This window comes from Pseudophryne corroboree, chromosome 1 (genome assembly GCF_028390025.1).
Source record: "Pseudophryne corroboree isolate aPseCor3 chromosome 1, aPseCor3.hap2, whole genome shotgun sequence".
Taxonomy (NCBI): domain Eukaryota; kingdom Metazoa; phylum Chordata; class Amphibia; order Anura; family Myobatrachidae; genus Pseudophryne; species Pseudophryne corroboree.
Window position 1 is genome coordinate 631970109 of NC_086444.1, and position 27296 is coordinate 631997404.

At 46.0% G+C, this 27296-nt stretch overlaps 1 protein-coding gene across 1 annotated transcript in view; it reads right to left on the bottom strand.

The window, feature by feature from the left end:
• Positions 1-3043: 3043 nt before the first annotated feature.
• MEF2B (myocyte enhancer factor 2B) overlaps positions 3044-27296 on the bottom strand; it is a 71908-nt gene continuing 47655 nt past the window's right edge. Inside the window, exons 6-7 of the mRNA XM_063954759.1 lie at positions 3261-3357; positions 3044-3156 (exon numbers count right to left, since the gene is read on the bottom strand). Coding sequence (XP_063810829.1) covers positions 3044-3156; positions 3261-3357 — 210 coding nt within the window. The remainder of the gene's footprint in view (positions 3157-3260; positions 3358-27296) is intronic.

The following is a 27296-nucleotide window of genomic DNA, read 5'->3' on the forward strand; positions in this document are numbered from 1 at the left end:
CTGCTGCGATCAACTTGGAATTACCCCCCATGTACTGTAATATGAGAAGGTTCTTTTTCATTTCACTAACAATTTATTTTGCAGCATTTTGACTTTTGAGTCTAGACAATCAGCCTTCCCAGTGACAGTTTGCTGCTAGGTAATACATACTGAAGACAGAATATGTGCAGTACAATCTGTACAGAGTACAGACCCTTAAATAGCATCACAACTGGACTGGATATTAGAATACAATGTTCTGTGGGGATGGTGTACTAAGCCCTGAAAAGTGATACATTTCACAGTGATAAAGTACCAGCCAATCAGCTCCTAACTGCCATGTTACAGGCTGGGTTTGAAAAATGACAGTTAGGAGCTACAGTAGTTTGTTGGTACTTTATCACCATGAAATGTATCACTTTTCAATACTTAGTACATGTGGCCCTATGTTTGAATAAAGAGGTATAGAAAATTACATCTGCAGTATACTATAGAAGCAAAATGTATATGTATGGAGTTTGTATATTCTCTCCGTACTTGCATGGGTTTTTTCTGGGTACTCCGGTTTCCTCCGACACTCCAAAAATGTACTGGTAGGTTAATTGGCTCCGAACAAAATGAACCTTAGTGTGAATGTGTATGCGTGGTAGGGAATATAGATTGTAAGCTCCACTGAGGCAGGGACTGATGTAAATGGCCAAATAGTCTCTGTAAAATGCTGCGTAATATTTTGCGCTATATAAATAACTGGTAATAATAATAACAACCACACACACATATTACATGATTCTGTGTCGTTACCTTAGACCAGGGCTGGCCAAACCGGTCCTCGAGATCTACCAACAGTTCATGTTTTCCAGGCCTCCTGGAGATCTGTAGAATTGTCAGTTAGGAATGAATGCAGCACATCTTAATTAGTAATTACTACACCTGTGCTCCAGCTAGGTGGTCTGGAAAATGTGAACTGTTGGTAGATCTCGAGGACTGGTTTGGCTAGCCCTGCCTTAGACTGTTGTTACAGCTTATTATAATATGAAACAATTGATTGCTCATTGTAATACCAGCATCCAGTAGATATAACATAGACATATGTGGTAGATTAGATGGTGGGGCATTTACTGAATAAATATTGCCTGTTTTAAATTAAATATAAAATTGTTGACAAAGTTTATTTATGTTCGGCAAAGGCATTTTCACCAATTAACATTAAAAGATAACTTGTATCCTCATGTTTACCTGCCATTGTTTTTTTCTTAATTGTGCTGTTTTTGAAACACTGGGTAGTGTCCCACAATTTATAACGGTTATACAGATGTCCTTATCCATAATCCATTAGCCTGATCAAACACGCAGGAGCCAAGTCAGTGGCAAGTCCAATGGCATAACTACCACATTGGAATAGGGTGCTGCAGCTATGGGTTCCACAATAGGAGGAGGTCAAAGCCCCACATTTATACTTTTTTTTTTACATCGCAGGGCAGCACTGGTATGGCTGTCTAAGTCAACCTGGAAAAGATCGCCAGTGACCCCAAAATGTCAACAGGCAAAATGTCGACACCCCAAAAAGTCAACATGACAAAAACGTTGACATGGAAAAGGTTGACACAGGAAAAGGTCAACATGCGATGTTTAGGCTTTTTTGTGTCATTTACTCCGTAAAGTGACCGGGAACCACAATTAGTGCACTGCGTCCTCTCACATGGCGAGCAAATTACCGCTGCACCTGGCACATGTTACCATTCCCAATCATAGTACATGTGGATAGTAAAGTATGAAAAAAGTAAAAAAAAATTTTTTAAAAAGTCACGTCGACCTTTTCCTGTGTTGACCATTGACATGTCAACCTTTTGTCCATGTCAACCTAATGCATGTCAACCATTTTGACTGTCGACCTTATCCAGGTCAACTTAGCATCTGGACAATGGGCGGCAGAGAGGGTCTTTGCAATATATGTTAAGAGAGTGCACAAATGCCTGCTTACCCTAGTACCCTTCCCAATGTGTTACTAGTAGGTGATGGCTAGAGGTACTGCTGAGGCTGAGAGCTTCTGTATATGTTATCTCACTAGCAGTTTCCGTTAAGACAGCTGCTGGGGATTTGGTTGGTATCAGGGGCATAGCCAGAACTTTAGCAACATTTTGTGGGGCCCCTGCTTCTAGAGAGACACCTCTCTGCAGAAGTTGTTAATTTTATGTCACATTTTAGTGCTCTAGTTCATTTTCTGAACAATAGTAGTGCTTTAATTAATGTTATGCCCCATAGTAGTGCTTTAGTTTATTTTATGAGTCATAGTAGTGCCCTAGTTCACATTATGCCCCACATTGTAGGGCCACCAGTATACATTACACAGCACAGTACCTAATACACATTAGGACATGCATTGCCCCTAGTTCATATTATGCCACACTGTAGTGCCTCCACTTCATACTGTGCCACATTACAGTGCCCCAGCATATAATATGTAACATTATAATACCCTCCTGTTAATTTTATACCACATTACATTGAGCAGGTCCAGGGGCATAACTAGATATACTGTAGGCTCCATGGCAAAAGTTTGTAAGGGCCCTTATATACTACCCAATGGTGAAAAATGTATATAACATATGTAACTTTGACAGGGAAGGTGGGCCCCTCTCAGCTCTGGGCCCCATAGCAGCTGCACTGCCTGCACCTATGGTAGCTACTCCCTTGGTTGGTATGATGTATTTCTGACATTGTACACTAGCCAGCCAAACGCCTCCAACAGCTTAGGCTGATACAATATTAAGAAAGACCACTGCATGCACTTAAATGTTATATTGTGACAATTTTTTGCTATGTTCTATCAAGTAAAGTAGTTACAAATTGAACTGTTTCTGTGTAGTATAATACTGTATAAGCGCATATCATTTTGGTAATATCTGCAGCTATGCAGTATACCATAAATCATAGGTGAGCGCACACAACATCTCTCCCATTTGCAAGTTCTGACAAGATGTATAACAAGTTATTTAATATATTTATGGAAAAGGATTTAAAAAAAAAACATTTAAAAGCACTTAGGAATTTTTTAATTTCTACTTCACCTTAAAAGAGAGCCTCCATGAGTCACTGATGAATGAGGACGTGCCCAAGAGGGTGATGTGGGTCTTGGCTGCCTAGCTGAGTGTAGGTGGTAGGATGGATCAGATATATCTAAAAATAATAATTAAAAAAGAGGCACCAATGCATTTGTCATTTTCTGTAAATCTCTTACAGGATTGATTCTTACTGAAAAACAAATGTATGTGGACACATACCTGGGTGATGCACTGGGGCATGTGGGTATTTTCCATGACCATGGGTTGGTAGGGTGGTGTATCGGGTTGGGAGACTCGGGAATACCGTAGGTCTTTCCTGGGAGACAAAAAGTTTTCTCTTCTTGTTATATACAGACTGATATATAAGAATTATACTATTAAAGATATACTGTATACGGATGCCACAAGTATCCAGGTACAAATTCCCATGAGCACAGCTTACAATACAACACTATAGACACCAGAAGTACTAAAGTAAACAAATGACACTGTATAGGTGCGGTATTTCCTGAATTCAGGAGGAAAACCAGCACTTTTAATGTAAATGGAGGACCGTCTCTATAAAGACATATGCGCAGGGTTGGACTGGCCCACAGGGGTACCAGGGAAACCACCGGTAGGCCCCACTGCCTGAGAGCCCACTCCTTCCTCTAGGGATCAGGTTCCAGACTGTGCACTTGTATTATACATGGCAGATATGTTGCATTACACTGCACAAGACAACTGTGTATTTCAATCCTCTGTGGAGGCTGGCCACACCCCCTTTGTAGGCTGGCCACACACCTAAGTATGGGCCCCTATCACTGCATTCCCCCGGTGGGCCCTTCATGCCCCAGTCCGACACTGCATATGCGTCTCAGCATATTGGGTTAAACTGGAAAGAAAGCTGGATACTTGCTGCTCATCATTGTGAAGAGTCTCCTCAGATAAAATAAAAATGATTTCTGCTTTATTTCAGCATGTTATAAAGTGATAGAGAACCCCTGGCCGTGATTCGTCATTTATTGTGATGCAGCAGCAGGACACACTGGGCTATGATAAGATGTGGGACAATCACCTGCCACTCACATCACTTTGTCCATCCCTCTGATGACATTTATCTTGATGCTGGTGGGAGTTTCCTACTGTATTAACCATAAATACTGACGTGTGTTTATCATATATTCATTGTGTGGTCACTGAAGAATTGAGGTATAAACTCTGAAAACTTAATAAATGCAAATGCAAAGTTAAGAAAAGCTTCACGTTTGCTCTGTCTTCTTCTAAGTTCATTTATGCAGCTCACACACAGAAAGAAAACTCATTGTTTGCTGATGCAGAGATGAGTGTATGCCTGTTGGTAAGAGGTATCCTGCATGTGCTTTCATTGCACATGCACTAGAGATGAGCGGGTTCGGTTCCTCGGAATCCGAACCCGCCCGAACTTCATTTTTTTTTACACGGGGCCGAGCGACTCGGATCTTCCCGCCTTGCTCGGTTAACCCGAGCGCGCCCGAACGTCATCATCCCGCTGTCGGATTCTCGCGAGGCTCGGATTCTATCGCAAGACTCGGATTCTATATAAGGAGCCGCGCGTCGCCGCCATTTTCACACGTGCATTGAGATTCATAGGGAGAGGACGTGGCTGGCGTCCTCTCCGTTTATAGAGAAGAGAGTGAGACTAGAGTAGAGAGAGACACAGTAGTAATTTTGGGGAGCATTAGGAGGAGTACTACTACTTGCTGAAGTGATAGATAGATAGATAGTGTGACTGTATAATGTATATCTGACTTGTGGGGGAGACACTGACAGTGGGGAGCAGTTAGAGTCTGAGAGCAGGACTCAGGAGTACATATAACGTACAGTGCACACTTTTGCTGCCAGAGTGCCACACTGCCATTGTGACCACACTGACCACCAGTATAATATATATTGTGATTGTCTGCTTAGGAGTACTACTTGCAAGTTGCTGATAGTGTGACCAGTGACCTGACCACCAGTTTAATAATCACCACCAGTTTAATATATATATATATATATATATATATATAATTGTATATAATATATATATAATATTGTATACCACCTACCCGTTTTTTTTTTTCTTTCTTCTTCTTTATACATACTACTATAGTAGCTTACTGTAGCAGTCTGCGGTGCTGCTGAGCTGACAGTGTCCAGCAGGTCCGTCATCAGTCATTACATAATAAATATATATACCTGTCCGGCTGCAGTACTAGTGATATTATATATATATATATTGATTTCATCTCATTATCATCCAGTCTATATTAGCAGCAGACACAGTACGGTAGTCCACGGCTGTAGCTACCTCTGTGTCGGCAGTCGCTCGTCCATCCATAATTGTATACCACCTACCCGTGTTTTTTTTTTTTCTTTCTTCTTTATACATACTACTATAGTAGCTTACTGTAGCAGTCTGCGGTGCTGCTGAGCTGACAGTGTCCAGCAGGTCCGTCATCAGTCATTACATAATAAATATATATACCTGTCCGGCTGCAGTACTAGTGTGATATTATATATATATATATTGATTTCATCTCATTATCATCCAGTCTATATTAGCAGCAGACACAGTACGGTAGTCCACGGCTGTAGCTACCTCTGTGTCGGCAGTCGCTCGTCCATCCATAATTGTATACCACCTACCCGTGGTTTTTTTTTTTTCTTTCTTTATACATACTACTATAGTAGCTTACTGTAGCAGTCTGCGGTGCTGCTGAGCTGACAGTGTCCAGCAGGTCCGTCATCAGTCATTACATAATAAATATATCTACCTGTCCGGCTGCAGTACTAGTGTGATATTATATATATATATATATATATTGATTTCATCTCATTATCATCCAGTCTATATTAGCAGCAGACACAGTACGGTAGTCCACGGCTGTAGCTACCTCTGTGTCGGCAGTCGCTCGTCCATCCATAATTGTATACCACCTACCCGTGGTTTTTTTTTTTCTTTCTTCTTTATACATACTACTATAGTAGCTTACTGTAGCAGTCTGCGGTGCTGCTGAGCTGACAGTGTCCAGCAGGTCCGTCATCAGTCATTACATAATAAATATATATATATACCTGTCCGGCTGCAGTACTAGTGATATTATATATATATATATATTGATTTCATCTCATTATCATCCAGTCTATATTAGCAGCAGACACAGTACGGTAGTCCACGGCTGTAGCTACCTCTGTGTCGGCACTCGGCAGTCCATCCATAAGTATACTAGTATCCATCCATCTCCATTGTTTACCTGAGGTGCCTTTTAGTTGTGCCTATTAAAATATGGAGAACAAAAATGTTGAGGTTCCAAAATTAGGGAAAGATCAAGATCCACTTCCACCTCGTGCTGAAGCTGCTGCCACTAGTCATGGCCGAGACGATGAAATGCCAGCAACGTCGTCTGCCAAGGCCGATGCCCAATGTCATAGTACAGAGCATGTAAAATCCAAAACACCAAATATCAGTAAAAAAAGGACTCCAAAATCTAAAATAAAATTGTCGGAGGAGAAGCGTAAACTTGCCAATATGCCATTTACCACACGGAGTGGCAAGGAACGGCTGAGGCCCTGGCCTATGTTCATGGCTAGTGGTTCAGCTTCACATGAGGATGGAAGCACTCAGCCTCTCGCTAGAAAAATGAAAAGACTCAAGCTGGCAAAAGCACCGCAAAGAACTGTGCGTTCTTCGAAATCCCAAATCCACAAGGAGAGTCCAATTGTGTCGGTTGCGATGCCTGACCTTCCCAACACTGGACGTGAAGAGCATGCGCCTTCCACCATTTGCACGCCCCCTGCAAGTGCTGGAAGGAGCACCCGCAGTCCAGTTCCTGATAGTCAGATTGAAGATGTCAGTGTTGAAGTACACCAGGATGAGGAGGATATGGGTGTTGCTGGCGCTGGGGAGGAAATTGACAAGGAGGATTCTGATGGTGAGGTGGTTTGTTTAAGTCAGGCACCCGGGGAGACACCTGTTGTCCGTGGGAGGAATATGGCCGTTGACATGCCTGGTGAAAATACCAAAAAAATCAGCTCTTCGGTGTGGAAGTATTTCAACAGAAATGCGGACAACATTTGTCAAGCCATGTGTTGCCTTTGTCAAGCTGTAATAAGTAGGGGTAAGGACGTTAACCACCTCGGAACATCCTCCCTTATACGTCACCTGCAGCGCATTCATAATAAGTCATTGACAAGTTCAAAAACTTTGGGCGACAGCGGAAGCAGTCCACTGACCAGTAAATCCCTTCCTCTTGTAACCAAGCTCACGCAAACCACCCCACCAACTCCCTCAGTGTCAATTTCCTCCTTCCCCAGGAATGCCAATAGTCCTGCAGGCCATGTCACTGGCAATTCTGACGATTCCTCTCCTGCCTGGGATTCCTCCGATGCATCCTTGCGTGTAACGCCTACTGCTGCTGGCGCTGCTGTTGTTGCTGCTGGGAGTCGATGGTCATCCCAGAGGGGAAATCGTAAGACCACTTTTACTACTTCCACCAAGCAATTGACTGTCCAACAGTCCTTTGCAAGGAAGATGAAATATCACAGCAGTCATCCTGCTGCAAAGCGGATAACTGAGGCCTTGGCATCCTGGGTGGTGAGAAACGTGGTTCCGGTATCCATCATTACTGCAGAGCCAACTAGAGACTTGTTGGAGGTACTGTGTCCCCGGTACCAAATACCATCTAGGTTCCATTTCTCTAGGCAGGCGATACCGAAAATGTACACAGACCTCAGAAAAAGAGTCACCAGTGTCCTAAAAAATGCAGCTGTACCCAATGTCCACTTAACCACGGACATGTGGACAAGTGGAGCAGGGCAGGGTCAGGACTATATGACTGTGACAGCCCACTGGGTAGATGTATGGACTCCCGCCGCAAGAACAGCAGCGGCGGCACCAGTAGCAGCATCTCGCAAACGCCAACTCTTTCCTAGGCAGGCTACGCTTTGTATCACCGGTTTCCAGAATACGCACACAGCTGAAAACCTCTTACGGCAACTGAGGAAGATCATCGCGGAATGGCTTACCCCAATTGGACTCTCCTGTGGATTTCTGGCATCGGACAACGCCAGCAATATTGTGTGTGCATTAAATCTGGGCAAATTCCAGCACGTCCCATGTTTTGCACATACCTTGAATTTGGTGGTGCAGAATTTTTTAAAAAACGACAGGGGCGTGCAAGAGATGCTGTCGGTGGCCAGAAGAATTGCGGGACACTTTCGGCGTACAGGCACCACGTACAGAAGACTGGAGCAACACCAAAAACGCCTGAACCTGCCCTGCCATCATCTGAAGCAAGAAGTGGTAACGAGGTGGAATTCAACCCTATATATGCTTCAGAGGTTGGAGGAGCAGCAAAAGGCCATTCAAGCCTATACAATTCAGCACGATATAGGAGGTGGAATGCACCTGTCTCAAGCGCAGTGGAGAATGATTTCAACGTTGTGCAAGGTTCTGCTGCCCTTTGAACTTGCCACACGTGAAGTCAGTTCAGACACTGCCAGCCTGAGTCAGGTCATTCCCCTCATCAGGCTTTTGCAGAAGAAGCTGGAGACATTGAAGGAGGAGCTAACACGGAGCGATTCCGCTAGGCATGTGGGACTTGTGGATGGAGCCCTTAATTCGCTTAACAAGGATTCACGGGTGGTCAATCTGTTGAAATCAGAGCACTACATTTTGGCCACCGTGCTCGATCCTAGATTTAAAACCTACCTTGGATCTCTCTTTCCGGCAGACACAAGTCTGCTGGGGTTCAAAGACCTGCTGGTGAGAAAATTGTCAAGTCAAGCGGAACGCGACCTGTCAACATCTCCTCCTTCACATTCTCCCGCAACTAGGGGTGCGAGGAAAAGGCTCAGAATTCCGAGCCCACCCGCTGGCGGTGATGCAGGGCAGTCTAGAGCGACTGCTGATGCTGACATCTGGTCCGGACTGAAGGACCTGTCAACGATTACGGACATGTCGTCTACTGTCACTGCATATGATTCTCTCCCCATTGAAAGAATGGTGGAGGATTATATGAGTGACCGCATCCAAGTAGGCACGTCACACAGTCCGTACTTATACTGGCAGGAAAAAGAGGCAATTTGGAGGCCCTTGCACAAACTGGCTTTATTCTACCTAAGTTGCCCTCCCACAAGTGTGTACTCCGAAAGAGTGTTTAGTGCCGCCGCTCACCTTGTCAGCAATCGGCGTACGAGGTTACTTCCAGAAAATGTGGAGAAGATGATGTTCATTAAAATGAATTATAATCAATTCCTCCGTGGAGACATTGACCAGCAGCAATTGCCTCCACAAAGTACACAGGGAGCTGAGATGGTGGATTCCAGTGGGGACGAATTGATAATCTGTGAGGAGGGGGATGTACACGGTGATATATCGGAGGATGATGATGAGGTGGACATCTTGCCTCTGTAGAGCCAGTTTGTGCAAGGAGAGATTAATTGCTTCTTTTTTGGTGGGGGTCCAAACCAACCCGTCATTTCAGTCACAGTCGTGTGGCAGACCCTGTCACTGAAATGATGGGTTGGTTAAAGTGTGCATGTCCTGTTTATACAACATAAGGGTGGGTGGGAGGGCCCAAGGACAATTCCATCTTGCACCTCTTTTTTCTTTAATTTTTCTTTGCGTCATGTGCTGTTTGGGGAGTGTTTTTTGGAAGGGCCATCCTGCGTGACACTGCAGTGCCACTCCTAGATGGGCCCGGTGTTTGTGTCGGCCACTAGGGTCGCTTATCTTACTCACACAGCTACCTCATTGCGCCTCTTTTTTTCTTTGCGTCATGTGCTGTTTGGGGAGTGTTTTTTGGAAGGGCCATCCTGCGTGACACTGCAGTGCCACTCCTAGATGGGCCCGGTGTTTGTGTCGGCCACTAGGGTCGCTTATCTTACTCACACAGCTACCTCATTGCGCCTCTTTTTTTCTTTGCGTCATGTGCTGTTTGGGGAGTGTTTTTTGGAAGGGCCATCCTGCGTGACACTGCAGTGCCACTCCTAGATGGGCCAGGTGTTTGTGTCGGCCACTAGGGTCGCTTATCTTACTCACACAGCTACCTCATTGCGCCTCTTTTTTTCTTTGCGTCATGTGCTGTTTGGGGAGTGTTTTTTGGAAGGGCCATCCTGCGTGACACTGCAGTGCCACTCCTAGATGGGCCCGGTGTTTGTGTCGGCCACTAGGGTCGCTTATCTTACTCACACAGCTACCTCATTGCGCCTCTTTTTTTCTTTGCGTCATGTGCTGTTTGGGGAGTGTTTTTTGGAAGGGCCATCCTGCGTGACACTGCAGTGCCACTCCTAGATGGGCCCGGTGTTTGTGTCGGCCACTAGGGTCGCTTATCTTACTCACACAGCTACCTCATTGCGCCTCTTTTTTTCTTTGCGTCATGTGCTGTTTGGGGAGTGTTTTTTGGAAGGGCCATCCTGCGTGACACTGCAGTGCCACTCCTAGATGGGCCAGGTGTTTGTGTCGGCCACTAGGGTCGCTTATCTTACTCACACAGCTACCTCATTGCGCCTCTTTTTTTCTTTGCGTCATGTGCTGTTTGGGGAGTGTTTTTTGGAAGGGCCATCCTGCGTGACACTGCAGTGCCACTCCTAGATGGGCCCGGTGTTTGTGTCGGCCACTAGGGTCGCTTATCTTACTCACACAGCTACCTCATTGCGCCTCTTTTTTTCTTTGCGTCATGTGCTGTTTGGGGAGTGTTTTTTGGAAGGGCCATCCTGCGTGACACTGCAGTGCCACTCCTAGATGGGCCCGGTGTTTGTGTCGGCCACTAGGGTCGCTTATCTTACTCACACAGCTACCTCATTGCGCCTCTTTTTTTCTTTGCGTCATGTGCTGTTTGGGGAGTGTTTTTTGGAAGGGCCATCCTGCGTGACACTGCAGTGCCACTCCTAGATGGGCCAGGTGTTTGTGTCGGCCACTAGGGTCGCTTAGCTTACTCACACAGCTACCTCATTGCGCCTCTTTTTTTCTTTGCGTCATGTGCTGTTTGGGGAGTGTTTTTTGGAAGGGCCATCCTGCGTGACACTGCAGTGCCACTCCTAGATGGGCCCGGTGTTTGTGTCGGCCACTAGGGTCGCTTATCTTACTCACACAGCTACCTCATTGCGCCTCTTTTTTACTTTGCGTCATGTGCTGTTTGGGGAGTGTTTTTTGGAAGGGCCATCCTGCGTGACACTGCAGTGCCACTCCTAGATGGGCCCGGTGTTTGTGTCGGCCACTAGGGTCGCTTAGCTTAGTCATCCAGCGACCTCGGTGCAAATTTTAGGACTAAAAATAATATTGTGAGGTGTGAGGTATTCAGAATAGACTGAAAATGAGTGGAAATTATGGTTTTTGAGGTTAATAATACTTTGGGATCAAAATGACCCCCAAATTCTATGATTAAAGCTGTTTTTTAGTGTTTTTTGAAAAAAACACCCGAATCCAAAACACACCCGAATCCGACAAAAAAAATTCGGTGAGGTTTTGCCAAAACGCGGTCGAACCCAAAACACGGCCGCGGAACCGAACCCAAAACCAAAACACAAAACCCGAAAAATTTCAAGTGCACATCTCTAACATGCACCTCATGCCTCTTTGACACTATCCATCACACCCTCTTAGATCTGCCAATGACTTCTCCCATGCCGCTCTTCACTTAAAGAACTCCCTACTCTTCCTGTCCAGACTCTATATACTCATACAGCCATCAATCTTCATATCATCCACAAACTATAACCTTAATCTGCCCTCTTTAAGTGTTAAAGACTAAGGGGGAGATGTACTAAGCAGTGATAAAAGTGGAGAAGTGAGCCAGTGGAGAAATTTCCCATGACAACCAATCAGCTGCTCCATACAATTATATAGTATGCAAATTAGAAATGTTACGTCAATGCTGATTGGTTGCCATGGGCAACTTCTCCACTGGCTCACTTCTCCACTTTTATCACTGCTTAGTGCATGTCCCCCTAAGAACTATAGGAGTTATATCACTAAAGGTACTAGATATAGTAGATAGCATATGCTTCTCCACAAGGCAATATAACACACCTCATCAGTGTCTTAAGTTATCTAACCAGCATTAAGGAATGTATTGTACTTATTTCAGATGATAACTTTCTGGAGCCGAGATTAACTTCTAGCATCTGTAAAATACAGCTAATTAGCAGGATTCTAGGCATCTAACCATCGTTTGCCTTGAAATTATTGATAACCATATCATCCATCGAATGAATTACTTCAGGGCATCCTCAGCCCGGATTTGAGTAAAGATTTAAAGTACACTCTTACAAAAATAAAAGGGGTATTTTGAGATCTCAAATATTTTGAAATATAATTACTCTGTTATTAAATTATAATGTCAGAAAACTCATATTGGGTGTGATTGAGTGTGAGTATGGAGAGTTGGGGGAGGTGATGTAGGTATAGAGAAGCTACAAAATGGAGGCTATGTAGCTAGATAGCCCTGTAAGTGACTATGGGGGACATTTACTAAGCAGTGATAAGAGTGGAGAAGTGAGCCAGTGGATAAATTGCCCCATTAACCAATCAGCAGCTCTGTTTCATTTTATAGTATGCAAATTATAGATGTTACTTCAGAGCTGATTGGTTGGCATGGGTAACTTCTCCACTGGCTCACTTCTCCGCTCTTATCACTGCTTAGTAAATGTCCCCCTATAAGAGAAATACCTTCAGGAAAGGGACAAAGTAGTTAATGAAGGGTTCAGAGTCAGAAAGGGGACAAAGATTTTTTGTCCACAGCAGAAAAATTACAACAAGTAATGCTTGTGTGTACAAAAGTCAGTTCTGTGACAAAGGATGCTATTGTTCATTTACTGTACCTTTTTCTGTTTAATCTCTGATTTAATTTAAAGGCATCAAGAACTAAGAACGGTTCCTGAGAAAATAAACGTAATGTTTTCTTTAATACGTGCCTAATTCTTATGCTAATGTAATTGCTGTTAAATGAATCTTGCTACACCGATTGGTATTGCATATTATCTGACCTTAGAGGACTGTTCCGAGCCTACACCTGGGGAACATAACCTTTGAGGCTTGGGTGGAGGCACTAGCATAATAATACAATACTGTTATTCAAAATCTAGCTGGGATATCACCCGTTACACTTGTTAGTGGTTACATGCTAATTATGCATCCTTCATGGGCTGGCGACAATTGCTCCAAAATCAAACATTTGGAAACACCCCCCCCTTCCCCCCAGAAATCTGTGTTTGCCCTGCCCTCCCAAGAGATTTATTTATTTATTTATTTATTTTAAACGTTTTATTGATTTTATAAGCATATAAACAAACAAATAAACTGTTATAAACAGTAAGAGGCATATAAGGATATAATGAAATAACATAATAGGGAGGGGGGCGCTAAACAGGTATATCAATTGGCGGATATCAAACAATCCTCCGTTCAAACAGGCTACATAAATTGTTACAAATAGCGATTAAAATGAAAAAGGAAAAAAAAGAAGTTAAGAACAAAATGGAGAGGGATACAGGATAAAGAAAAGGGAGCAAGGGCGGGAGGGGATAATAAAGAACGGGGGAGGGGGAGAGGGAGAGGTCGGCCAGTCAGAGCCATGTATAATAGAAAACTGGGGCATAAATAAGGTACAGATTAAATATTAAATATTAAATATTAAATAGTTGTCAATGGCGGTTCAGCATTAAAGTGTTGGGTCCAAGGTGTCCATGTTTCAGTAAAGGATACTGGGGAGTCTCGGAGTGCAGCTGTAATTCTCTCTAGCTTATATGTGAACCAAACTGCGTTAATAGTAGCGGTCAGAGTGGGAGGGGTCGTGGGTTTCCAATTAGACGCAATTTGACATTTAGCCGTATTCAAAATGTGTTTAATTAAGGCACGTTGGTGACGTGAGGTGTCAGGAATGGGACGAGAGAGTAGCGAATAAAGAAGCGAGTCAGGGACGGTTATGTGTGCAACATCTAAAACCAATTTATGGATTTGTCTCCAATACTGTCGGATCGATGGACAAGACCACCAAACATGCAGTAGGGTCCCCCGGTGCCCACATAATCTCCAGCACTCAGCCGAGCACGTGGGATAGATAGTTTGCAGTCTAGTAGGAACCAGGTACCAGCGGTAGTACAGTGCATATGAATTTTCAGCAATTCGAACATGTCAGTTCGTGACTCTCCTTGGGGGGGACATTGTGTGACAGTAACACCCGGTAAATGTGAGAAAGTAGTCCCTTCGTCGAATGAGATCCGCGACACCATATCTCTAGGGGGGTAGCTATAATAGGTTGGGTGGGTTTAGAGAGAGTTCCATAGAAATGTCTAATTTGTAAAAACTGATAAATAAAACTGAATGGGGGAGTGAAAAACGGGATTGTAGATCCGCAAAGGATGGAAATGAGGAGAGAGGGGCTACGTCCTGCAGAAAAAGAATGTTGTGGTCCAATGGTGATATGCAGAGTGATTATTGCCCGGAGGGAATTGTGTGCAGGGCCGTCTTAACAGCAGTGTGGGCCCCTGGGCACAACAATGCACTGGGGCCCCTACTTATCCTCCAGCGGTAGGGGTTGGGGGTGCTATCAGCAGCAGCTTTGATGACCCGTGGGCAGGGCCGGCAACAGAAATCTTGGGGCCCGATACACTGATATCTCTGCTGGCCCCTCCCCCTCCTCAACCTACTCCACCTTCCCCCTTGACCTCAGACCCACACATCCCTGCCTGCAAACCTAACCCTTCCCCCGCAGCCTAACCCTAACCCTCCTTGGCATACTTACGTTTGGGATGCCGGCGTCACCATTCTGACTGCCAGGATCCCAACTACATTCCGTGGGAAACAGTCCTTTAAGAAGCTAAAATGGTAAATAAATACAACCCAGGCGCTTGAAATGGTGTGCTTTGCTGCAAGCTGCCACCATAAAAAGGGGGTAGTCAGACCCACAATAAACAATATATAAAAAGAAAGAGATGGTGGCGCTGATAAATGATTTCTTGACTGGATAGAACAATATTAAAATAATTATACATTGTATAACAATGGCATTAATCAATAAAATAAATCTCACATAACATAAACACCCTGGATAAGCATATTTAACATATAATTCTATTAATATTGTTTTATCCAGTGCATCAAGAAAACATTTATCAGCTCCTTTCAGAAGCCTAGTTCCAAATCCCCAAACTCCTGGAGAGCCAAGAGCGCACACTTACCAATATACACAGCTGCCTGCCGCTATCCAGACAAGGCTCCGAGTCTCCAGACAGCCTGAGGCTGTTGTATTCCTCAAGTCTGTCTGTGAGCTGCGCCGGCCGTGCGGTCTCTATAGCCGATTGCAGTCCCGCTCCTGCTCGGCTGCTCCTCACAGCAGAGACACAGGGCGGTCGGGGAGGAGAGAAGTGGAGGACGCAGCGATGTCGCGCATAGCCCGGCGCGACGTCGCTACACACGGGGACTTCAGGAGTTCCGGACAGCTGACCTGGGAGATGGGAGCTACACACAGCGGTCGGCCGGCGAGATGCCGCGATATCAAAACTTATACCTACAATTACAAACGTGAATCCATGCTGCAACTGCTGCAGGTGGACCTTGGGGCCCCTCACAACGTCGGGGCCCGGGATGGATGTCCCCTTTGACCCCCCCTGTCGCCGGGCCTGCCCGTGGGCGGCAGGGGGTGTTCTATCTGTCGCTCAGCATGTACTGTAGGACCTGGAGCAGTGATTTCTGTTAATCCTTTACTGCACAGATGGGTCAGAAGTGAGAACACTAAACTGTAGAAGGTGGCATTGGGCTGAATGAAGGGGCCCTGGTACATAACTTCCAGGATGGTAGGGGTTTTTTAATGTGCAGGGGAGGGGTGGATAGTGGAGTTGGCTTAATATTCATCATTTTCCGGTGGGAGGACAGCTTGCTTGACTGCAGATATCTCCAGTACCTGGAAATAGATTTCTTAGCTTTCAATGGGATAAAAACACTAGAGAGTCTCACCTTTCAGGAGGTACTGGGGACTTGGGGATCAGAGTTCAGGAGCCAGAGCAATCCACCAACGAAAATATAAAACTGTATACCAAGCGTGTGGAGCTGGAGCAGGGACCAGCTGCTGGAAGGCTGATATCTCTGGTTCTGGGCATAGTAGAGACAAGATGCCAGTGTTCACCAAAAGGGGAGAGTCCCAGCTTTTGGAGTATACCATCAGAAAAACTGTAAGTCAAACAGAATCTGAGATATCTGGCTGGGTAGAGCAATTAACAGGCTTGGATGGAGACCACTGCTTTGAAGTCGGATATCTCTGGTTCCCCTGGCCCGATTTTCAAAAATCTGGTACCCCTGGAAAGAGGGGACCCTCAGCTATCAGCCTAGGGCCCTTACACTCCTGGGGCCCTTGGGCAAGAGCCCATTGAGCCCATACGGAAAGACGGCCCTGATTGTGTGTTATTCCATAAAGGAGTTAAATAAGGGTTGTGAGAACGGAGTTGATAGAAGCGAGTACAAAAATCCCATATCGACAAAGAAAAGCGCACCGTTGGTAAGAGAAGAGTAGAGTTCGGGTGGGAGCGGGACGGACACCAGAGCAGGGTTGAGGGTGAGAACATATGAAGAGAATGCGCCTCAAGAAAAGTCCACGTTCTCTGTGCCGGGGGTGAGTGCCACAGAACACAAGAGGCCAAATGCGTAGCACAGTAGTAGCGAATAAGGTCTGGTACACCAAGACCGCCCTCTGAGCGGTGTTGTTGGAGCAGCCGCATTTTGACTCTGGGTTTTTTCCCAGCCCAGATGAAGTTAGATATGTCTCGCTGAAGGTTCTTCAATATCTTAATGGGGATGTGAATTGGAAGGGTTTGCCATAAGTACAATATGCGCGGCAATAGGTTCATCTTGACTGCCGAGATGCGTCCAAACCAAGAGATAAACAATTTATTCCACGCAGTGAGATTGGATTTCAGTGAAGATATTAAACGTGGAAAGTTGGCAGCATATAACGATGAATAGGATTTGGTTAGGTAAATGCCTAAATATTTGAGTTTAGTGCTTTGCCATTTAAAGGAATGAGAGGAACGTAAAAGACTAAGATCCTGCGGAGCAATGTGTAGGTCTAGAACCTCTGTTTTGTCGGCATTGAGTTTATAGTTCGAAAGGGAGCTATATGTTTGAATCTCCTCAAAGAGATGTTGTAGGGAAAATGTGTAGGTCTAGAACCTCTGTTTTGTCGGCATTGAGTTTATAGTTCGAAAGGGAGCTATATGTTTGAATCTCCTCAAAGAGATGTTGCAGGGAAGTGTGTGGTTCGGTCAGAGTCAATATGACATCATCTGCATATAACGCAATTTTATATTCATGGTTGTCTACCAAGATACCCGAGATGTTGGAGTTCAGCCGTTTTTTTGCCGCTAACGGTTCCATTACCAGGGCAAAAAGTAGGGGAGAAAGTGGACTTCCTTGCCGGGTGCCATTTCTAATAGGTAGGGGCAGGGAGGAAAGACAGTTAACCAGGATAGATGCCGAAGGGTTAAAATAGAGCGAAGTGATGACATTATAAAATGGACCATGTATTCCTATAGCCTGTAGGGCTTGCTGTATGAAAGGCCAGGCTACTCTATCAAAGACCTTTTCCGCATCAAGAGCCACCACCAGAGCCGGAAGGGAGTCCCGATGGGAGAGGTGTATGAGATCAATAAGACGCCGAGTATTGTCTGCAGCTTGACAGTTGGGGATGAAACCCACTTGGTCCGGGTGTTTAATGTGGGGAGATAAGGGGCGAGCCGGTTTGCAAGGATTTTAGCGAATAACTTTAGATCTGTGTTTAACAATGAAATGGGCCTATAGTTTTTCATTTCTAGTGGATCACGATCAGGTTTGGCGATAACTATAATATTGGCTCTGGTGGTGGCTGCATCGAGGGAGCTCCCTTCCATCAATGAATTAAAGAGTGAGTGCAACATAGGAAGAAGGGCTTGGGAATTTTTTTTATAATATATGGCAGTGTACCCATCAGGACCCGGGGCGGAAGAACGGCGAAGTTGCTTAATTGTAGTAAGGATTTCCTCGTGAGTAATAGGAGCGTCGAGTGTCTTAAGATCTGCTGCAGAGAGTGTCGGTAAATGACAAGAGGAAAGATACTGTTGGATAGCTGAAACATGGTGTGGAGCGGTAGAGACCTCGGAGGCGAGGTTATAGAGGGAAGTATAATAATCTTGGATGTGGGAGGCCATCAGTTTAGGGTCACATGTTGTGGATCCATTAGGGCATCTCAAAGCCAGGATTCGATTAAGCGTGCGTTTCTCACGTAGTCGGCGGGCTAACAGGGTATCTGCCTTATTTGACTTTTCGTAAAATTTCTGACGGATCCACAAGAGTGATTTTATCGTTTTTTTAGTAAGGATTTGTGACAGTTGTCCTTTCAAGGGAAGTATCTTTAGGTATAGTTTGCGTTTGGGGAAGCGTTGATGGCGGAGAGTCACTGAAGCCAAGTCAGCCTCTAAGTCTGCGATCCGTTTAGATTCAACCTTCCTCTGGATAGACGTAAGGCTAATGAGGAAACCTCGCAGTGTTACCTTATGTGCTTCCCATAGTATTGCCGGTGAGATGTCGGAGGAGACATTATCAACAAAATAGTGATGAATCGCGGCATCGATTTGAGACACGTTGGAAGACTTAAGAAGCAAGGACTCATTAAGGCGCCACTTACGGGAAGTCTAGGGTTTATGAGGAGTAGCGAAATCAAGTAATATCGCATAGTGGTCAGACCAGGTGATCGGGACTACTTGAGCGCCCGAGAGGGTTTGAGTGGAATCCCTATCTACAAAAACGTAATCGATACGAGTATATATATCATGTTGTGGGGAATAGTGCGTGTAGCCCTTAGCGGACGGGTAAAGTGTTTTCCAGCTATCATATAAATTGTGAGCTTTGACGTATGACTGAAGGAGTTTAGATAGTTTTGTAATGCCCCAAGCATGGACGGGATCTGTCACTATGGGAGGTCTAATGTAGCGTTACAATCACCGGCCACAATAACCCAGGGATTCGAAAATTTAGAAAGATGGTCAGAGAACGTCTTAAAGAATGAACCCTGCTACATGTTTGGCGCGTACACCGATGCCAAGGTGATGGGGGTTTGATTAAGGGAGCTGGAAAGAATTACAAATCTGCCATGGTCATCGAGGACTGTGTCCCGGACGACCAAGGGAAGGTCACGGTGGACCAGAATGGCAGTGCCTCTGCGCTTAGCTGGCATTGTAGAATAAAAGGCATGAGGATAACGTTTGGAGCTAAAAGAGGGGTGAGGGGCCCTAAAATGGGTCTCCTGCAAGAATTTGATATCCGCTTTTTGTCGGGCAAAAAACTGAAACGCCATGGAGCGCTTGGTCGGGGAATTGAGGCCATTGACATTAATGGACAAAACTTTTAGAGTCATGGAGGTTGAAAAACAGCATAGCTCAGTAGAAAGACTAACCCTTGACATGGCCGACCAGGGGACATTAGAGAGGGAAGAAAAAGATAAAAGAAATGGGTGAGGGGGAACGTAAGTACGAACTTAAGGGATAGACCCTTTCCTAAAAACGGGTTGGGTCCAGGAGTGAAGGGGCGGGTGCCAGGTGGGCAGCCCCTTCGGAGTGGGGGGTAGCGCCAATAATAACAAAAAACAAGGAGAAAGAGGACCATACGGAAAAAGGGAAGATACATTCTGCGAGCCAGGGCAAGGGGTGTGGGAGAATCGGGTCAGTGAGTAGAGAGGAGCAGGGTGAGAAGAGAAGACATTGCAGACAATATCTATGTATCTAATAACAATACATTAAGATGTGAATTCAACCAAGGCATTTAAAAAACATCAAATAGTCCTACAACGATGCCTAGATGAATCAGTGGTGGTTTGCGAAAACAATAGCAACCAAAACAAACATGTCTAAGTTATACGCCAGGGTAGTCCCTCAGGATTGAGCGGTAGATTAGCTTTACCAAGTCAAGGCACGAGACCAACACAAAAAAAAGGGACCACCAAGGACTGATGTGTAGGAGGTCCAGACAACATATAGACCATCAAGCAACCAAATCAAACGTGTAAGACAATGTAATAGGGAGGGGGAGGAACTAGCATGGTATAAGAAACATAGCAAGAGGACATTTAAATGCAAAATTAGCTAACCCCTCTATAGAAAAGGCAGCAGTAGGCAGGTATACATTGAAATTTATAGGAACTAGTGGCAATGTGTAAAGAACCTAACATTTGGAACGAACAAATTGTTTTTAGAAGACTATGTCGTCCCCTGGAGCGAAGGGGCACAATGCCGATTCACCCCAAAGCACGCAGCCATCATAAGAATAGGGTCACCATGGGGCATCATGCAGGAGTCTGAAATAACATACAGTCCACTAAATCATAAAGTCAAATACGCAAAACAATGTACCTGTCACAACTGAGGGCCTGAGGTGACGGAAGGCAGCCTCAGTTGTAGGGGCTGAGATGTACCGGAACCTGGGAGGTTGTATCAGACCCATGGACATGTAAGTAACATGAAGAGAAACCGCCCGAAGGCGTGACCACGACAACTTGAGTAAAAGTCAATGATATTTATTTATGACAAACTCCATGCATCGCAGTAGCAGTAAAAAGTAACATAAAAGTCAGCAGAGAAATAATAATACAGTTCCTGGGTACTACAGGGTGGCAGGGGCCACAGAGCTCTGGTGGTATGAGACAGTTCTTATTATCTGCAAGTTGGAAAGTCCTTACCAGGCTCAACTGTAGCAATGAGGAAAGCCCAGGGTCGTACCAGCTGGTGTTCCAGGGAAAGCTGGACTGCTGTAGATAAAATGCTGCTGTGGGTACTGGTTAGAACCAGACAGGTGTTGGCACGGAGTGGATACTGGCTGGAACCAGTTAAATAATAAATAAAGCTTGAGAGCGATGCAATGTAGATGAAATGTAGAATTTGAGAGCGGAGAAATAATAATACCGGTGGAGAGTGGTAAACTGCAGAAAGGACACCGGCCCTTTAAGAGAAGCTGTACACTGCTGGAAGCTGAGCTGGAAGCAGGTGATGTTGTAGCTAGAAACAGGTGAGTCCAGAACGGATCGGAGAGTCAGGCTACACCGCAGATGGAATGCTGGTGCGGGTCTCTATAGCAGAAGTCTGGAGACAGGAGCTGGAACCTGGAAGACATTCACAGAAGAGAGACAAACTGGAACTAGGTTTGACAACCAAAGCACTGACGCCTTCCTTGCTCAGGCACAACCTATTTATAACTGCAGCAAGGAAGGCATTGGCTAGGCAATTATGCAAATTAATAATACTGACAACGGATTGGTAGGAAAGATCAGCTGACAGAATCCAAGATGGCTGCGCCCATGCAGACACTTGGAGGGAAGTTTGGATTGTAATCCATGTGGTCTGGAAAACAGTAATGGCGGCGCCGGCCACCGGAGACAGGAGACGTCAGGCTGACAGATGCACATCCGACCACGCGGACACAGCGGAGGCCGCGGCTGACGTAATCGCCACTCTGACTGCAGAAGCTCAGGGACGGCGGCGGAGGCCGCGGGAGACGCCATGCCAGATGTATAAGGCGTTACTGTGACTGCGTCCAGAGAGACAGGAGAGGATGCGGGAATGTGCACATCAGGATAACAGATGGGATCCGGTCCTGGAGCGCTGAGCCAGCCTTAGGAGGCATCTGATAGGTAAGAAATGGCGTCCAGATACCCGGATCGTGACAGCACCCCCCCCCTTTAGGAGTGGCCCCAGGACACTTCTTTGGCTTTTGAGGAAACTTGGAATGGAATCTCCGGACCAAGGCAGGAGCATGGACATCAGAAGCATTGGTCCAAGAACGTTCCTCAGGGCCATAGCCCTTCCAGTCAATAAGATACTGAAGTTGACCGTAACGGTGACGTGAGTCCAGGATCTTGGCTACTTCATACTCAACGCCTCGTTGAGTTTGGACTTTCGGAGTTGGAGGAAGTGAGGAATGAAACCGATTCAAGATTAGCGGTTTCAACAGGGAAACATGGAATGTCCTGGGTATTTTTAAGAAGGGAGGCAACTGGAGTCTGTAAGCAACAGGATTGATGACTTGATCAATTTTAAAAGGACCGATGTAGCGAGGTGCAAACTTCATACTGGGAACTCTTAACCTCAAATTCTTTGTGGATAACCATACCCGATCACCCACCTTGAGAGCAGGAACTGCCCGACGCTTCTTATCCGCAAACTTCTTGTACCTGAACGATGCCTTGAGCAGAGCAGATCGTACGCTCTTCCAGATATTGGCAAACTGATGCAAGGTGATATCCACTGCGGGAACAGAAGTTGCTGGAAGCGGTTGGAACTCAGGGACTTTAGGGTGGAATCCAAAGTTGGTGAAGAATGGTGTTGAAGAAGATGAAGAATGATACTGGTTGTTATGACAGAACTCGGCCCAGGGAAGTAATTGAACCCAGTCATCTTGAGAGGAGGACACATAGATGCGGAGGAAGGACTCCAAGTCCTGATTCACCCTCTCAGTTTGACCATTGGTCTGAGGATGGTAAGCCGTGGAAAACTTTAGCTTGACTTGGAGGACTTGACATAAACTTCGCCAGAATTTGGCTGTGAATTGAACTCCTCGATCTGAGATAATTTCTTCTGGAAGACCGTGGAGTCGAAAGATCTCTTGTATGAATACTTGAGCCAACTTGGAAGCTGACGGAAGACCGGTGAGAGGAATGAAGTGTGCCATCTTGGTGAACCGGTCAACTACCACCCAGATGGTATTAAACTTGTTGCACATGGGCAAATCTGTAATAAAATCCATCGACAAATGGGTCCATGGTCGACGGGGAACAGATAGTGGAACCAGTTGCCCCGCAGGCGACTGGCGGGATACTTTATGTTGAGCACACTTTGGGCAAGATGCAATAAACTCCAAAACGTCCTTTTTCAGAGTTGGCCACCAATAGGACCTAGAGATAAACTCCAGGGTTTTTTGGATACCTGTATGTCCGGCAAAGCGGGAAGCATGGGCCCAATGCAAGAGCTTCTTCCTTAGTGTCGGCTTCACAAAACTTTTCCCTGATGGGGGCGTAGAGTCCATCCCTACCGTGGAGAATGCCAACGGATTTATAATAGGATGCTTGTCTGAAGACTCTGACTCATTTTCTTGCTCCCATGAGCGGGAAAGGGCATCGGCCTTGCGATTCTGAGAGCCCGGACAGAACTGGAGTTTAAAGTCGAACCTGGAAAAGAAAAGTGCCCATCTGGCCTGACGAGGGTTGAGACATTGTGCGCCTTTCAGATATAGAAGGTTCTTGTGGTCTGTAAGGATGGTGATAGAATGAGAAGCTCCCTCCAACAGATATCTCCACTCCTCTAGAGCGAGCTTGATGGCTAGCAACTCCTGGTCGCCAATGGCATAGTTGCGCTCCGCTGGGGAGAACTTCCGTGAGAAGAAACTGCAAGGATGTAAATGGCCATCTTTAGCCCTCTGAGATAACACCGCTCCTACTCCAACGGAGGAGGCATCCACCTCTAAGATGAAAGGAGAGTCGATGTCAGGCTGTTTCAGGACAGGCGCAGAGATGAACCTCTGTTTTAAAAGATGAAAAGCTTGCATGGCTTCTTCAGACCACTTGGACGGGTTAGCACCCTTCTTGGTGAAAGCAGTAATAGGCGCCACAATGGTGGAAAAGTCTCGTATAAACTTTCGGTAATAATTGGCGAACCCTAAGAACCTCTGGACCCCTTTGAGGGTTAAGGGTACCGGCCAATTCTGGATTGCTTGTAGTTTCTCAGGATCCATCTCTAGTCCGGAACCGGACACAATGTACCCTAGAAACGGAATGGAGTTGACTTCAAAGACGCATTTCTCTAATTTGCAATAGAGATGATTGACACGGAGACGGGACAGAACCTCCTTTACCCAAAAACGATGTTCCTCTAAATTGTTGGCAAAAATGAGGATATCATCTAGATAGACCACGACATGGCGGTATAGAATGTCTCTGAAGATCTCATTGACGAAATGCTGGAAGACAGCTGGAGCATTGCTCAATCCGAAGGGCATGACGAGGTACTCATAATGTCCGTCACGGGTGTTAAATGCGGTTTTCCACTCGTCACCCTCACGGATCCGGATGAGATTGTATGCACCTCTCAAGTCCAGCTTTGTAAAGATGGTAGCTCCGCTAACTCTGTCAAAGAGCTCAGTAATCAGGGGTAAAGGATAACGGTTCTTGATGGTAATGTCGTTCAAACCTCTGTAGTCGATGCACGGCCGCAGACCACCATCTTTCTTTTTTACAAAAAAGAAGCCTGCGCCGGCTGGAGAAGAAGAAGGTCGAATGAACCCCTTTGCTAGGTTCTCTTTAATGTATTCCTCCATAGAATGCGTCTCAGGCAGAGACAACGGATAAGTTCGGCCTCGAGGTGGAACCTTCCCTGGAACGAGATCAATCGGGCAGTCCCATTCTCTATGAGGAGGAAGGATATCAGCAGAAGCTTTACTGAACACATCCGTGAAATCTTGATATGGAGGAGGTGGAACATCAGACGACCTGGGGGAGGAAGAACAGACAGGCAACACTTTAAACAAACATGTCTCAGCACAGGAGGGACCCCATGCCAGAATTTGCGTAGTCGTCCAATCAATTGTAGGATTGTGAAGACGGAGCCATGGAAGGCCCAGGACCACAGGATGTGTGGCTCTTGGAATCACTAAAAGTGAAATAGGTTCGGAATGAAGAACTCCCACTCTCAGACGAACTGGTAGAGTCCTTAGAGCAATAACAGTATCAAAAATTTTACTGCCATCCACGGCAGTTAAGGAAAAGGAGGAAGGAAGTCTCTCGGTGGGTAGGGACCACCGTTTAACATAGGCTTCAGTAATAAAGTTCCCAGCTGCTCCGGAATCAAGGAGGGCAATGACGTTCCGATAACGTTGAGCAACTTGAAGCGAGACTGGGAGATTACAATCATGAGGAGATGGAGAGGAGATCATTACTCCTAGCCGGCCCTCTCCTGGGCGAGCTAGGGTTTGGAGTTTTCCCGGACGTTCGGGACAGGCATTGATGGTGTGAGACGGAGCTGCACAGTAAAGACAAAGAGACTCAGAGAGACGTCTTCGGCGCTCAGCAGGAGTTAAACGGGAACGGCCAATTTGCATGGGTTCATCTTTAGTTGGTGACAGTTGGCGAGGAGGAGGAGCAGAAGATTTTGGAGCAGATGATCTTCCACGCTCAATTGCTCTCTCTCTGAAACGTAAGTCAACTTTCGTACAAAGTGAGATTAGCTCATCTAACTTGGAGGGTAAGTCTCTGGTAGCTAACTCATCTTTAATACGCTCGGATAAACCATGCCAGAATGCAGCATACAGGGCCTCGTCGTTCCATGCCAGTTCAGATGCCAGGATCTGGAACTGTATAAGATATTGTCCTACAGTACGTGATCCCTGGCGTAAACGGAGAATCTCAGACGAAGCTGAAGTTACCCGGCCTGGCTCGTCGAAGATGCGCCTGAATGTTGACACGAATGCAGTGTAAGAAGATAGCAGGGTGTCGGACCTCTCCCATAACAGTGATGCCCAGTCAAGGGCGGAGCCACTGAGAAGAGAGATGATGTAGGCAATTTTTGTACGGTCACTGGGAAAATTGCCAGGTTGTAGCTCAAACTGAATCTCACACTGGTTGAGAAATCCCCTGCAGAATCTTGGAGATCCGTCAAATTTTGCTGGCGTTGGAAGATGAAGACGTGGAGCAGAAACGGGTAAGGTGGGTGGGGTTATAGTTGGAGTCACTGTGGTTGACGCCCCAGATGCGTCTGATCCACGGAGAGTTGTCTGAATCCCATCCAGCCGAGTAGAGAGATCCTGGAGACAGCGGATGATGTGGCCCTGTGCAGCCTCCTGATGTTCAAGTCGGGCTGCCAGTTCTTGCATCGGCCTGGCCGCTTGATCCTGGTCTCCGGCTGGATTCATTAGGTCAGTGCTTACTGTCACAACTGAGGGCCTGAGGTGACGGAAGGCAGCCTCAGTTGTAGGGGCTGAGATGTACCGGAACCTGGGAGGTTGTATCAGACCCCTGGACATGTAAGTAACATGAAGAGAAACCGCCCGAAGGCGTGACCACGACAACTTGAGTAAAAGTCAATGATATTTATTTATGACAAACTCCATGCATCACAGTAGCAGTAAAAAGTAACATAAAAGTCAGCAGAGAAATAATAATACAGTTCCTGGGTACTACAGGGTGGCAGGGGCCACAGAGCTCTGGTGGTATGAGACAGTTCTTATTATCTGCAAGTTGGAAAGTCCTTACCAGGCTCAACTGTAGCAATGAGGAAAGCCCAGGGTCGTACCAGCTGGTGTTCCAGGGAAAGCTGGACTGCTGTAGATAAAATGCTGCTGTGGGTACTGGTTAGAACCAGACAGGTGTTGGCACGGAGTGGATACTGGCTGGAACCAGTTAAATAATAAATAAAGCTTGAGAGCGATGCAATGTAGATGAAATGTAGAATTTGAGAGCGGAGAAATAATAATACCGGTGGAGAGTGGTAAACTGCAGAAAGGACACCGGCCCTTTAAGAGAAGCTGTACACTGCTGGAAGCTGAGCTGGAAGCAGGTGATGTTGTAGCTAGAAACAGGTGAGTCCAGAACGGATCGGAGAGTCAGGCTACACCGCAGATGGAATGCTGGTGCGGGTCTCTATAGCAGAAGTCTGGAGACAGGAGCTGGAACCTGGAAGACATTCACAGAAGAGAGACAAACTGGAACTAGGTTTGACAACCAAAGCACTGACGCCTTCCTTGCTCAGGCACAACCTATTTATACCTGCAGCAAGGAAGGCATTGGCTAGGCAATTATGCAAATTAATAATACTGACAACGGATTGGTAGGAAAGATCAGCTGACAGAATCCAAGATGGCTGCGCCCATGCAGACACTTGGAGGGAAGTTTGGATTGTAATCCATGTGGTCTGGAAAACAGTAATGGCGGCGCCGGCCACCGGAGACAGGAGACGTCAGGCTGACAGATGCACATCCGACCACGCGGACACAGCGGAGGCCGCGGCTGACGTAATCGCCACTCTGAATGCAGAAGCTCAGGGACGGCGGCGGAGGCCGCGGGAGACGCCATGCCAGATGTATAAGGCGTTACTGTGACTGCATCCAGAGAGACAGGAGAGGATGCGGGAATGTGCACATCAGGATAACAGATGGGATCCGGTCCTGGAGCGCTGAGCCAGCCTTAGGAGGCATCTGATAGGTAAGAAATGGCGTCCAGATACCCGGATCGTGACAGTACCATGTGAATA